This window comes from Vigna angularis, chromosome 9 (assembly GCF_016808095.1).
Source record: "Vigna angularis cultivar LongXiaoDou No.4 chromosome 9, ASM1680809v1, whole genome shotgun sequence".
In the NCBI taxonomy this organism is placed as follows: domain Eukaryota; kingdom Viridiplantae; phylum Streptophyta; class Magnoliopsida; order Fabales; family Fabaceae; genus Vigna; species Vigna angularis.
In genome coordinates this window covers 7,353,134-7,367,711 of record NC_068978.1, presented here as the reverse complement: position 1 = coordinate 7,367,711, position 14,578 = coordinate 7,353,134, and the positions used below count along the sequence as shown (strand labels likewise).

General features: G+C 34.9%; 1 protein-coding gene across 5 annotated transcripts in view; it reads right to left on the bottom strand.

The window, feature by feature from the left end:
• The window catches only part of LOC108346440 (uncharacterized), a 58,467-nt gene that overhangs the window by 27,036 nt on the left and 16,853 nt on the right, over positions 1–14,578 (bottom strand). For 4 of the 5 annotated variants that reach the window (XM_052868699.1, XM_052868697.1, XM_052868701.1 and 1 more), the window contains 3 exons: positions 6,208–9,243; positions 5,879–6,127; positions 123–842 (listed from right to left, as the gene is read on the bottom strand). In XM_052868699.1, coding sequence (XP_052724659.1) covers positions 123–842; positions 5,879–6,127; positions 6,208–9,204 — 3,966 coding nt within the window. In that variant the 5' untranslated portion in view covers positions 9,205–9,243. Of the gene's footprint in view, positions 1–122; positions 843–5,878; positions 6,128–6,207; positions 9,250–14,578 lie in introns of all 5 variants that reach the window. The other variant, XM_052868698.1, reaches the window with a different exon arrangement.

Here is a 14,578-nt window from a genome sequence, read left to right as displayed (position 1 = left end):
TCATTTAAGTTGTCGCGTATATTTAGTTTTCTTTTTTATCTTTTTATTTTTCACCAAACATATAATGAAAATTTTACTAAATGTTTTTTCTCGACCTCTGACAAAGATAGAGTATTGCTTACCTCTTCGATTGAGAAAACAAAATTTCCCTCTTTGTTTGTCGTTTTGATGGTATCTTTGGGAAATGTTTTAAGCTGCACACATTGTCCCACACTCAACTCCTTCAGTTTTGGACACTTTATAGGATATTTCTTCTTGTAGAAATACTTCATGTTTGATAGACGATGTAATCTCACAAAGGTTAGTTCAGGAAACGCCAATAGATCTTTGTTAGCTTCTGATGCATCTTGACTTACAACAATTTCCTCCATTTTATCACATTCCAATATTGACATGTGTTCAAGCTTTGGAACATCTTTGGCAATAGAAACTGGAAACAAATTCTTAAGTTCATGACAAAAACCCACATCTATGGTCCGCAATTTTTTAAAATTAAGAATTCCATTTGGATCTGTACTCCACAATTGTTTCAATTTTGGGAGGCCTTCGAGAAGAATTATCTGCAACTTTGTGTCTATCCCTCCAAATTCATCTATTTCTTGAGAATCATTGATTTCAAAAATCACTTCAACCGACTTGCACCGGTTAACTTTCAAGTTGTCCAAACTATCAAACCACCCTTCCATGTGACTTGGAAAAATCTTGTCTAATTTATTGCACTCTTCAATTTTCACGGAAATAAGACTAGAAAAGGAATCAGCACTCATTTTAGTTGGCCATATATCTATTAGGCTATTCATTTTGGTAAGGTGGATTTCCTCTAACTTAGGGAAGATGCAGACCTGCATTTGAAAACAAACTATTTATAACATATAGTAGCTAAGCGAAAATGCACAAGGTAAAGTGTGATTGAGAACCTATTAAAGTATAATACAAATTCTAGAACAATATAAAAAAGCTTCAGATAAAATTATTGAAATGTAATAGGAGGATAAAAATCAAGAACATTCTACGTAGATAAAAATCTAGAACATTTTACGTAAGTTGTAGCTAGCATTTTCTAGAATAATGTATAAATCTATAAATATTCATGTACACTATCTTTTGAGGTAAGACAACATCTATGACAACCAAAATACAACACAACTACAAAATATACTTCTTTCAACTACTACTTTCATATTATGTTATCCACACATTTTCCTTATCCTATCAAGTATTCTTTTCACAACCTCAAAATATTAATAATGGTATGAGAGCTATGTTCAGTCATCTATTGGGCATAGATAAAAAATTTCAATTACTTCAAAAAAAAAAACTATAACTCTATTTTGTACTACTTCCAAAATATTTTCTCAACCAATGACCACTACTAATCATACATCATCAATTCTAGTACATTTTTCTACGAGAGAGAATTATGATTTTTGGAGTGTCAAAATGAAGACATTCTTTTGCTCCCAAGATTTATGGGACATTATAGAAGATGGATTCACTATTCCAAAAGAAACCTCTACTCTTACTACAACATAGAAAAAGGAGTTTAGGGAAAACAAGCAAAAGGATTCAAAGATTTTATTTGCTCTTCAACAAGTAGTTGATGACACAATCTTTCTAAGAATAATAGGATCCACAAGTGCAAAGGAAGCTTAGAATACAATACAAGAGGAGTTTCATGGAAGTGATGAGGTACACAATGTTAAAATTCATTCTCTAAGATGATAGTTTGAATTAATAAGAATGAAAGAATTTGAGATCATTAAAGACTACTATTATAGGATAAAAGAAATAATTATTCATATGAAAGCCTATGGAGAAAATATTCTTAACAAAAAAATAGAGTAGAAAATTTTAATTTCTATTTCCTAAAAATATGATCTAATCGCAACTGTGATTAAACAAAAAAAAAAGGATTTAGCCATAATGTCAGTAACACAACTAATGGACTCTCTTGAAGCTTATGAACAAATGTGGAAAAGGAGCGAAGAGAACTCGGTCAAAAATTTCTTTCTATCAAAACTGAAATTATGATCTCATAATTAAAAGTATGAAGGAAATAAAAGTATAGGAGAAAGAAATTTCTAGAAATAAAAAAAATTCTATAAGCTTTTATGACCCGTTAAGGAAAATATCTTTCATGTGACATCTGTAAAAAGATAAGTTACTCAGAAAAAATATTGTTGACATCATGGAAAACCTCAATTTCGTACTATAAGATATTTGGTCACGTGAAAAAGTATTATCGTAATAAAAATAAGCATCAAGCAAACTTTGTTGAAGAGCATAATAACGATCAACACTTATTCCATGACAATCAAGAATCTCCTAGCGGAGAAAAAAATTGGTACTTGGATACTGGATGCATCAATCACATGACCAAAGATCAAAGCATTGTCAAAGACATTGATAAATTTGTCAATGCCAAAGTTTGATCGGGAAACAACACCATAGTGGATTCTCGAGACAAATGAGCTATCTTGATGACGATAAAGAAAGGTACGAAATTTATCAAGGACATCTACTAGTTCTCAATCTTATAGAGAATCTTTTAAATATTGGTCAAATCGTGGAAAATGGATATTTTCTTCACTTTGAGAAAGATACATGCAAAATTTATATACTAGAAGGTTAATAATTGGCTAAGTAAAAATGGTGAAGAGCATTAGAAGTTTTTCTATAAGCTTCAAACTTGGAATTAATATTACCATGAAGACAAAAGTTAATTACTCATGGCTTTGACATAGGAGATAACGCCTTAACACACTACCAAAATTCTTGGAATTACTGACGAAGTTTTATTGACAGATCCATCGATAAATTTAAATTACTGATAGATTTTATCGATAGACTTTTAGAATTTTAATTACCAATGAATTTTGTCCTTTTAATACATATTGCATTTACTGACAGATTTTTTTCATTGGTAATACACATTACATTTATTGACAGACTTTTTCACTAGTAATATATATTTCATTTACCGACATATTTTTTCATCAATAATACATATTTCATTTACTGAAAGATTTTTTCATCAATAATATTCGTTATAAAAAGAGTGACAAATTTTTCGCCTATTATTTCTCTCTCTTTCTCTTGTACACCATATTGCAAACCCTTCACTCCCCTACTCCCTCTTCTATGAGCCACCAACATAAACTACTAAATGAGACTCATCGTTACTCACCTTGAACGAAAACCGCCATTGTAAGTCATACATTGCGAGTCAAACCCTCCACGACTCCGGAAGAGGCAACCACTATGATAAAGAGTCATCTCGCTTCCAGCACAGAAGTCAAGGGAACCACTACTGCAAGTGCTCCATTGTTGTACATGTTTCCTGGAAAGATGATGCCTCCATTGTCGCCGCCAATGATTGGATTGGCCTAAACCCCAATAATTTTTTCCTCAAAATTTTATTAGAGTTTGTAATAGCTAGATTTAGTTGGATTGAAGATGAGCTACCTCTTTCATTTCAAATATGTTGATTTTTTGGGATTGAGAAAGTTAAAAGAAAGAAGAAAAAGAAGATGAACCAGATCGCGATATTACTGACGAAATTTATAGATGAATTTTTTTGTCTGTAATTACCGACAAAATTTTCTTGGAATTACCAATGGAATTTTCTTTTAGTATTTGCCGATAAATACAAAATTTCATCTATAAATATTACCAACTGCACTATTACCAACGATTTAGGCCAGTCGGAAACCTGTCAAATAAAAGTCATTACTGACGTATTTTTTACGTTTTCGATGAATTTTGGTCATCAATAATACTTGTATTTCTTGTAATGACATCAAAATAATCGATATTTCATCCTCTTCGTTAATGACTTCTCTAGAATAATATGGACCTATTTGTTAAAGGAAAAGTCAGAAGTCTTTGGAGTATTCAAGATATTCAACGCCCTTGTCAAGAAGCATAGCAGAAAACATTTAAAAATACTTAAAAGTGTTAATGGAAAGTAGTACACACCTCGCAAGTTTAAAAATTTTTGCAAAGATGAAGGCATAGAATGATAACTCAGTAGCATATTGTTGGAAGTCCTACGTTGACTAGAGAAAAGATCAATTTATAATATACAAGTAGGTGTAAACCTCACCTTACAAGGCAATTTTGTGGGTTCATTTAGGGTTAAAGTCCTTTTCTTAACATGGTATGTAAAGCCTAAGGTTCTTTTCGAAAAAACTTTATATCGCCTCTTCCATTACACCCACCGATGCCAGTGACTTACAAGCTGATTTTGTAGGGATGTGTTAGGCTTAAAGTTCTTTTCTTAACACATATTCTCCACAGTTGTCTCAAAGAGACAAAGCCACACTATCATGGAGATGGCAAGATCAGTGATAAAAACGAAATATACCTAACACATTTTGGGCAGAAATAGTCTACATTATAGTTTACATTCTAAACAAATGTCCAACTAAAGCAGTCAAAGACAAGACTCCTATTGAAGCTTGTAGTTAAAGAAAGAGATAAGCTAAAGACCTACGAGTATTTGGATATATCTAGTACATACATGTTCTTGATCAAAGGAAGCACAAGCTTGAAGTCAAGACTATAAAAGGAATATTCTTGGGATGCATTAATCAAAAGGCTATAATGTCTACGATCTTCAAAAAAAGAAGTTAACTATTAGTACAAATAATGAAGTATAGATTAAAGTGCTACTTGGAATTAGGAAGAATAACACTATACATACTTCAAAATCACCTACAACTTCAACATCAATTCAAGAACAAAAAGAATCATCACCTAAATTTACTCCAAGACATGAATCTTACAACTTAGCCATGCTAGAGTTTGCCAGCTTTGAAGAAACCGCAAAACAAGAAGACTGGGTCAAGGAAATAGAGGAAGAAGATCAAATTGCGGATATTTTAGAAAAGGTGTTACCAAGACCAAAGTTTGAACTATTGCGCTATGTGCACTAGTGCAAAAAAGGCCTTTAACGTCAACCTTTAGACGTTCGACCACTGAAAATCCAACGTAAAAAATAACCGGTGACATTTTTGTAAATAAAACAATCATTTAGACGTCGACTTTGGGGGGGCACTGGTGTCTAAATACTCTTACACGTTGGCTATGGGGATTAGACGATAAAAAGTATACGAAAAAGAAAAAAAAATTATTAGCTATAGATGTCGGTGTGTAGAGGGGCTGACATCTATAGCCTATTTAGACGTCGAACATGGGGGGTTAGATGCCAAAGAAGTCAGCCCAGAATCCCAAAAGCCACTTTTTGACTTCATTTAGACGTCTGATCCTGCCACACCGATGTCTAAAGATTTTATAGATGTCAGCCCCCCTTCCCCCGCTGCCATATAGCCTGCAAAAAGTGACTGTTGCATTGGCTTTAGACGAATGTTAGTCAGCCCTAACGTCTATATAGGGTATAGACGTCAGCCACTCCCAACCCCGATGATTAAATGTGCGGGAAAAATATTTTTTAAAACCCTTTACATGTCGGTTTAAGGAGGGGGGCCGGCATGTAAAGGTATTTAGACGTCTATATATTGGCTAGACGTGGGACCAATACAAAAAAGCCTAAGATTGGATTATTGAAATGTAATGCAAATTTTAGAATATTGTAGAAAAACCTAAGATAGGATATAAAATCAAGAATATTCTACATAGGTAAAAAAATCTAGAATATTCCACATAAATTGTGGAACATCTTCTATAATAATCTATTGTCTATATTTACCCATTAATACTACCATTTGATATAATATGACATCTAGGACAACACATAACACAACACAACTACAAAATGTACTCTTTCAACTAATACTTTCACAACCTTAATGCTAGCAAAGTCATAAACTTATATTTGGTAAATTACAAACATTCACTTATTTATGCCAAGACATACCTTGTCTACATTATTTCTTTCAGTCTCAAAAATCTTCTCCATAACTGGACACTCGCTTATGACAAGGCTTTTCAACTTGTTCAAACTTCTAGCAATAGACAATAAACATAAATGTGTTAATTTATCACAATCTTTCACAACTAATTTTATCAAGTTTTGAAAAGTGAAACTTGACGAGTTTTGGTAGTTCCATATCTTATGGATCTTGAGTGAGGATAAATTCAAGGTCTCTAAGTTTGGAATTTCAACCTGCAAACACATACATACATGATTAATATGTTTAGAACAATTATTATTTAAAATTATCAGAAAATAATTGAATATCATACCAGTTCACCAAAAAGAGGTTCCTCATCACTTTGTTTATCTTCTGCACTAGTAAGTTCTTTGTGACCCCTTATTGTAGTTTGAGCCTTTGCTAGATGCGGCCAACAAAATTTATCCACTTTGGTATAAAAACATGAAAACAATGGTAATAATCGGAGTGTCAAAGTGTGCAACTTAGGAAACTCAACCTTTCCATAATTCTTTGGAATTTGAAAGATCTCCTTTAAAGATTTACATTCAGAAACTTCAATTATCTCTAGACTAGAAAGAAATATATCCATGTAAGAACTACATTCAGAAATATCACATGTCTGTGCCGCAATAGGAAACTTAACCATGTCAAGGGAGTAGAGATTCTTCAATCGGTGACACATCTCAACCTTAATGGTTCGTAATTTGGCAAATGACACAGCTATAACTGGACCATAACATATCATGTCTAACTTCCCCATATTGTAGAGACAAAGAGATTCCAAATTGGGAAAAACATTCACATAATTACACAATTTTGTTGAATTGACATATTTGATATCATTGTTATTTATGATGGATAAGTGTTTCAGATCTTGAAATCCATCTATATCTAAATCATTGACAACTTCTCGAACACCATTTATATTTCCCAACAGTAAAGTTTGTACTGTTTTAAACAACAATTTTATGTTTTCCTGGGAATGAATGTTAGTGTTATCCTTTAGTTGCACTGCCAAAACTCTGAATGTTTCATGCTTATCGAACATCCTGGATTTTCCAAGAGAAAAGGAACCAAAGTCACCAATCACAATATTATAATCTCTTAACTTGTCAAAGAACAAGTGATTGGGGAAATTTGAAACACATGGGATGCTTAACTCCACCACTTTCAACTGATGTAAATTCTTTAGCTCGGAAAGAAACAAATAATGACCTTTGTTTGTCTCTCTTTCCACCAACATTTTGATCAAGCTTTCTCTTATATATAGCTCTTCCAAACATGTTAAACTTGATATAACATTAGGTGGAATAATCTTCAATTCAGAACAATCACTGATGTCTAGCATTCGTAACTTATCCAAGCATTGCAACTCAATCGGCAAATTTTTAAGTATAGATCCAGAGAAGCTGAGAATTCTCAATTTTTTCAGCTTTCCTATTATAGATAGGTTGCAATCTAAAGTACATTGTTGCAAACAAAGCATTCTGAGTTTTGATAGGTATTGAATTGAAGATGGTAAATTTGATACACGAAAACCAGTCATTATTAGAACTCTGAGATTTGTCATTCTTCTAAAAAAACTCTTGGGTATTTTCAAATATGGATCATTAGTGTCGATTTGGAAAAGTTTAAGTTGAGGACAATTTATGACTTCAAGCCCATCAATGATATCACTATTGCACATAAAAATGGAAGTGCACTTTTCAAGTTCCGGCCAATCATCTAGTTTTCCATTTCTCAAATTAAAAGCATTGTGATCCTTATGTGCTATAGACAAAGCAGTGTCTCGAACCATGTCATGCATGTAGAAATGATTATTAGAACTTTCGTCCAACAATAAGCCAGAGTCTTTTAGCTTTTCGATTGATGTCTTAATTTTTTCTCGAGCTTCCCAAAGCGAGGAGACCCCTTCAAGTATACCCAAACCAAAACAATACTTCACTAAGTCCATGATTAATGCCCGACGGCCCATTTGAGCACAAAGTAAGAAAATAGACTTGATTTCTTCATTTTCAAGATGCTCATAACTCATCTTCACTGAAATATCCATCGATCTCCCCTCACCCACCAATTCATGCTTTTTATGTCTTTTCATTGTTGCTTCCCACACTGACTCACTCTTGTTTCTTAATGCTCTTGCAACTACAACTATTGCCATGGGTAATCCTTCACAATACTTCTTCACAATTTCTTGTTTAGAACTAGACATTTCATTATGTATTCCCGCCAACTTTTGAAACAAAATTAAAGAATCCTTATCATCTAATTCCCTTACACAAAAAGTTGACTTTACATCCATTTCAACGCACAACACATTTTTATCCCGTGAAGTTAGTAAAATCTTGCACCCCTTGTGACCACCGAGGATATTTTCTTTTTTCAACACTTTGCTACTTGGATCATTGTTACCATCTTTATTATCTGCCTTTTGGCGATTAAAATCTTCATCATCATGATAATCTTCAATTGGAATCCCTAACTTATTTAGGTCTAATTTGTGCCACAGGTCATCAAAGATTAAAAGGATGTTGCCTCTGTCTTTCTTTAACCTCCTTCGTAGACAGTCAGCTCTCACATTTTCACCTTCCCCTTCCAATCTTAAGCCCAACACATAAGCAATTTCTTCCTGAATTTTATGTGGATTGGGGTCAGCTGTTATCTCTACTTTAACAACCACATCAAATAACTTTTTCTCTTTAGCCTTCCTTGCAATTTCTTTGACTAAAGTGCTCTTACCCACACCCCCTCTCCCATACAATCCAATCATTCTCACCGCAGAATCTTGAAGTTGGATCATTACTTTTTCTATTATGGATTTTATAGAACTAAATTCTACAAAACCACAATTAGACAATGTGGCATCATTAGATGTTACATTTTGCCTATAGAAAACTTCATCAAGCTCAGGGGACTCACCAATTAGCCTTTTAACATCATCTTTCATCTTATGTGCTTGTCTTCCTAACCTGTGTCTGTTCCATAAGTACGGAAAAACAAAACAATTGGGTGATCGGGCCTTTGTGTGGCCATCATCGTTCGTAAACACCTCTACTGTGGTCTCGATTTCACACACTTTTCGATCCCATTCAATAACCTTTCCTTCAATGTTGTTTAGATTTTTCTCAGCCTCCTCACGTTGATGATTTATCCTTTCTTTTTCTAATGCAAGATCCTTAACACTATCTTTTAATTCAAAGACATTTTTATTGTAATTGACAATGTAAGTCACCTGTCGAACACCATGTTTCCATACAAAATCAACCAATCCTTCGACAACTCTGCCAAAAGGCCTCAAAAAGTCCATCTCCGAAGATTGTTAATCTTGTACAAGATTGAGTTACATCTATTTCTCAACAAACATAAGTGGAAACATATCAGTCAATAACTAAATAAGAAAAGAGGATATTGTTTAATCAATTAAAAAATCATATGTACATATACCAAGGTAAAAGTAATCAATGTTGTGTTAAAATTTATAAAGGCGTGCTAAATTTTTAAGAATGGGAAAAATATTGGTTAGAAACGTAATGGATTGTTACTTTAGAATAGTATTTTTGATAATAAAAAGTGTTGCAAATTTTAAAGAACTATATGAGTGATACACTTATTTGATTTTTCTCTAAAAGAATTTAGATTTTGTAATTTCAATTTTTAGGAGTTTATGAAGCAAGAGTGTAAAATGTAATTTTATAAATTTATAAGATTTGAAATAACTTTATTGAGTTATAAAACTTTCAAAAATTACATGATTACATGTTTGAACAAAATATAAAAACCAAGACAACTTTTTTTCAGTAGTTTAATAAATGATTAGTTTTGAGTTCATGTTTTATTATATTAGTTCTCTATGTAGTACTATGATTTTTATTTTATTCCTCGTATTGAATTTTTTAACAATAAGTTTTAATTATGATTTATATTATCTGGAAATATTATGCGTATACTATAGTTCAGTTGGAAACTTTTCAGAATTACATTATTTATAAGGAAACTAATTTTGCAGTACAAATGAATATTTTACCTTCAATAAATAAAGAATATATTGTGTGTAAGAGGGAGACATATAGGAGATCGTAAGAATAAATAAAGACTACTTTCCATGATTATTTTCCTTATTATGTTTGTAATGTTTTCAAATTAAACAAGCATGTATAATTGGAATTTTGTTTGAATTGATCCTTAAATTTAGTTTAATTAATTTTTTGAGTAAATGAGTGAAGATTGAAAGAGCGCAAGTGAATGAGGCTACCAAGAACTGGGGCATCCTAGCTACACTTGAAATAAGAATAGCATTTGGGGACCCGGTATCAAAAACAAAATCAATGAAAATGAACAACCAGGTGTATATCGTATCGCTCGAAGAAGAAACAGAGTCAACAATAGACACAGAAGGGGAAACAAAACAAAGTAAAATAATGAGGATAATAGTTATAAACATTAGAGGGTTAGGGTGCCCACCCAAATGGAGGTATCTGAGGGACTTGATAAAAAAAAAGAAAGGTGCTACGCATTATTGGGCAATAATCATTTAGAAACGTGTGCTAGCCGAAAAGGGGGCAGGGGGAATTTTAACTATATGTCGTATGGATACTTTTGTTTGTCAAAAGGTGAATATGGTTTAATTATTTTGTTTGTATCTGGTTTCATTGTTGTGTGTCAATTTGGTTTCATTTTTAAAAACTTATCAACTTTATCCATAGTATATCAATCAAGTTCATTTCGTTAATTTTTTATTGACAACATTAATTGTGTGGTGATGAGCGACCCATGTCACAGAGCAATTAAACTTAAATAAAGAATCATCATCTTCTTTATCTTTGCACATTTGATCTTTCCTTCCACTCACACGTTTTATTAATTCCTCGCAACATCTCATTCTCCCCACAAAAGGGAAAAAGCATTAAGTTCAAAATTTTCAAGATTGTTTATGTTATTGTAAACTAAAAGCAACCGTCTTAACTGACGAGTGTAAGTCATTGTGTGCTTGTTGGACCGCTTATATACTCTTTTACTATTTCGTCTTTAGTTAGTGTTTTGAATAATACAATTATAAACTCTGTTCTCTCTCTCTCACATCCTCTGCACCATTTTCATCTCGCATACCCTGCGTCCGCCAACGTCAACAGTGTGTCCGCCAACATCAACAGTGGTATCAGGAGCCAGGTTCGAAAACCTGGTGGATCAGTAACCGATCAAGAAGATATGGTTAGCGTGATACACAGTAATCTTCCGGTGTTCGAAGAAAAAGGATTTGACGACTGGTGTGTAAAGATGGATGCCATTCTTGGATTTCAAGAAGTAGATGAAATGGTCAAGAAGGGTTTTAAAGAGCCATTGAAGGGGATTTTGAAGAAACAAAGCGATAGTGTAAAGAGAACAAGAAATTAGATTGTAAAGCCCGAATGCTGCTACACCAATGCGTGTCGGCCACCATCTTCCAGAAGGTATCAAAGGCAGACACGGCGAAAGAAATCTCGGACATTCTTCAAGAAGGCTACGGCAACACAGGCAAGGTCAAGAAGATCAAACTATAGTCGCTCCAACGACAATACGAACTCTTAGGCATGGGAGAACAAGAATCGATTGTTGAGTACATAGGCAGGATACAAATGGTGAGAAACGCCATGAGAGCATGCGACAAGGTGGTAAAGGCCAAGAAAATCATGGAGAAGATTCTCAGAACGCTAACTCTGCAATACGATCATATTGTTGTAGCAATTGAAGAAAGCAAAAACGTGGAAGACATGAAAGTGGAAGAGTTGCCGAACTCGCTGGAAGCCCATGAACAACGCCTGCTTGAAAAAAAGAAAACTGAAAATGAAACGAGTTCGAATCAAGCTTTACAAGCAAGAAGCAGCTTTAAACCTAGAGGACGAAGCGCTGGAAGAAGCAGAGGTCGAGCACGGGGAGGTCGAACCGGAGGTAGAAATCCGAATGTCTCTGATCAGAATGCTGAAGAGGAACACAGTGAACACAAAGATGGAAGCAAAAGAGGCTGAAATCAAATGAGAGGAAGAGGAAGAAAGAATGTTGATAAGAGGAATATCCAATGTTATACCTGTAGTAAGTTTGGTTATTACTCATTTGAATGCTGGAACAATGAGGCCGTAAAGAAGAACAAGAGTGATGAGGTAAATTGATAATGGCCAATTTTACTTCATTATCCAACATCAAATTGATGGAAATTGTCAACTCTTCCTTTACTTTTAGTCTTGTTTAACTCAATTTATTGTTAATTGTAAGTGGTTATTTTTTAAGTTGTAATTATCCCATTTGATGGCTAATCCCCATTCAAAGAAGCTGGGAGAAGCTACTCACCAAAGAACATTGCCAAAACCCAAGAAAAGAGAGAAGAGTAGCTGAAAAGATGAAGAACCAGGGCTGCTGCAGAGAGTCACGCCGGGCGCCTACTGACCTAGGCGGCGCCGGGCGTGACGAGCCTGACCGAGAGCGCGCCTGGCGCCTGTCTGTCGGGCCGCCGGGCGCGACTTTTGCTTATGTGGCAGAAACGGCTTATTTAGTTCTGGAACGCGAAGGGGTTGGGATCTTTGGCAGCCCAGACGGGATTTCTACACCTTGGAGCAGCTGGAAGCGATCTTGGAGCTGTGGAAACACTTCTCCTTCCACCTTGGGTCTTCTCCCTTCTTCCATTTCATCAATTTGTAAGATCAAGCTCTCCATGACAATGGAGAGCTAGTTTCATTATTGTTGGGGGTTGATGTAATCACGGATCTTTTGTGTTAATTACAGTTGAATTGATTGATTATATGTCTATTCCATTGATTTCTAGTGTTTAATTCCTTCTCTTAAAGCTTGTGATGTTGTGTTCCACCATTGCATGATTCTAGGGTTTGCTTGATATTAGGAAATGTTGTGTAAATCTGAAATTGGATTAAATACCTAAGGGAAATTGTATCTAGGGATAGAACTTGGACCTTTGGTTGTCTTAAATCTCAACTCTTAAAGCGGATGAACTTGTTAAAGTTTCTAAGGAATTAGAGTTTAAGAAGTAAATCTAGGCTCTTTCTACCAAGGGATTGGGTTGGAGTAATTTAGTTGATTGACATTGGATAATTAATGGAAAGAAAGTGAATTGTATGCACAAAAGTGAAGTAGATGAAATCATACCCCCAATAATAGCATTTCATACCATTTCTAATCACTCGCATTTCTAACGTTTAAGTTATCAAAGATCAAATTTTATCATTTCTGCATTATCTCTACTTTTATCGTATTAAAACCACAAAAATATGGAATCATTCTTTAGTCTAAATTAGTTAGTTATTATACGATTGTCTAGGACACGAGTCTCTTGGGAAACGATATCCGGTCTTACCGGTTTTATTACTTGAACGATTTGGTACACTTGCCAAAGTCTCAACAAGTTTTTGGCGCCGCTGCCGGGGACCCGTGTTAAAACTAGACTTTTGTGTGATTTTTAACCGATTTAGGCTTTATCTTTTTGTGTATAACTTTCTATTTTGTTGTAAGTTTTATCTTTATTTTCGGGCTAACTTGTGGCACGAGTTTGGTTGTTTTTTAGTGTATGCAGGGAAACATCCGTACAAGGAGGACTGTGTCATCTGAACCACTCCTTGTGGACCCTGAGATTGAGAAAGCAGCTAGAAGGAACAATAGTGACACTAGGAAACGAAAAGCTCTAGCAGCACAAGCCGCTCTTGAATCCTCAACTTCTTTCAACAATCAAATCATAGAATCTTTTGATTCTTCTTCTGTGAACGTGATGGCTGGCGCAGGACCACCTCCAAGGAGAACCATAGGGGACTCAATCACTTATACAAGCCCGAGAAATTTCTCTAGCATTGTGAGGCCCACTATGGGTGACAAGTTGGCAGAAATGAAGCCTGCTCTACTCCAGCTCATCAGTTCAAACCAATTCTCTGGCCTGGACAATGAAGACCCCCATGCTCATTTGGTCACCTTCTATGAGCTATGTGGTACTATGGGTGTACAAGGGGAGGATGAAGAAGCATTGTACATGAGACTCTTCCCATTTTCTCTGAATGGCAAAGCAAAGGCTTGGCTCCAGTCACAGCCTAATCAAAGTCTTACAAGCTGGGAGGATGTGGAATATAAATTTCTAGCACGCTTCTTTCCACCATCAAAGAGCACAGAGGTGAAGGCTGCCATTGCTACCTTCGTACAAGGAGTAGATGAACCACTTTGTGAAGCCTGGGAAAGATTTAAATCCTTATTGAGAAAGTGTCCCAGCCATGGATTCAGTCTAGAAATGCAAGTGCAAACTTTCTGTAATGGTTTGCAACCTCATACAAAGATGATATTAGACGCATCCTTTGGTGGTTCAGTTCTATTCAAGACTGCTGATGAAGCCATTGCTGTGATAGAAAATATGGCTTCCACTGATTTGAGGAGCCAACATGGGAGAAATCCAGCACAGAGGAGAGGAGTTTATGAACTGAGTGCCCAGGATGCTTTACTTGCACAGAATAAGCTTCTGGCTCAACAAATGGAACTCTTAACTCAACATATGGCCAAACTACCTCAGCAGTTACAAGCAATGCAAGCTCAACCACATCATCAAGTAATGAGATGTGATTTCTGTGGAGATAACCACCCCAACGGCCATTGTCAAAGTCCTAGTACGTCCCAACCTGAAGAAGTCAATTATATGGGAAATCAAGGACGCAACACTTCTT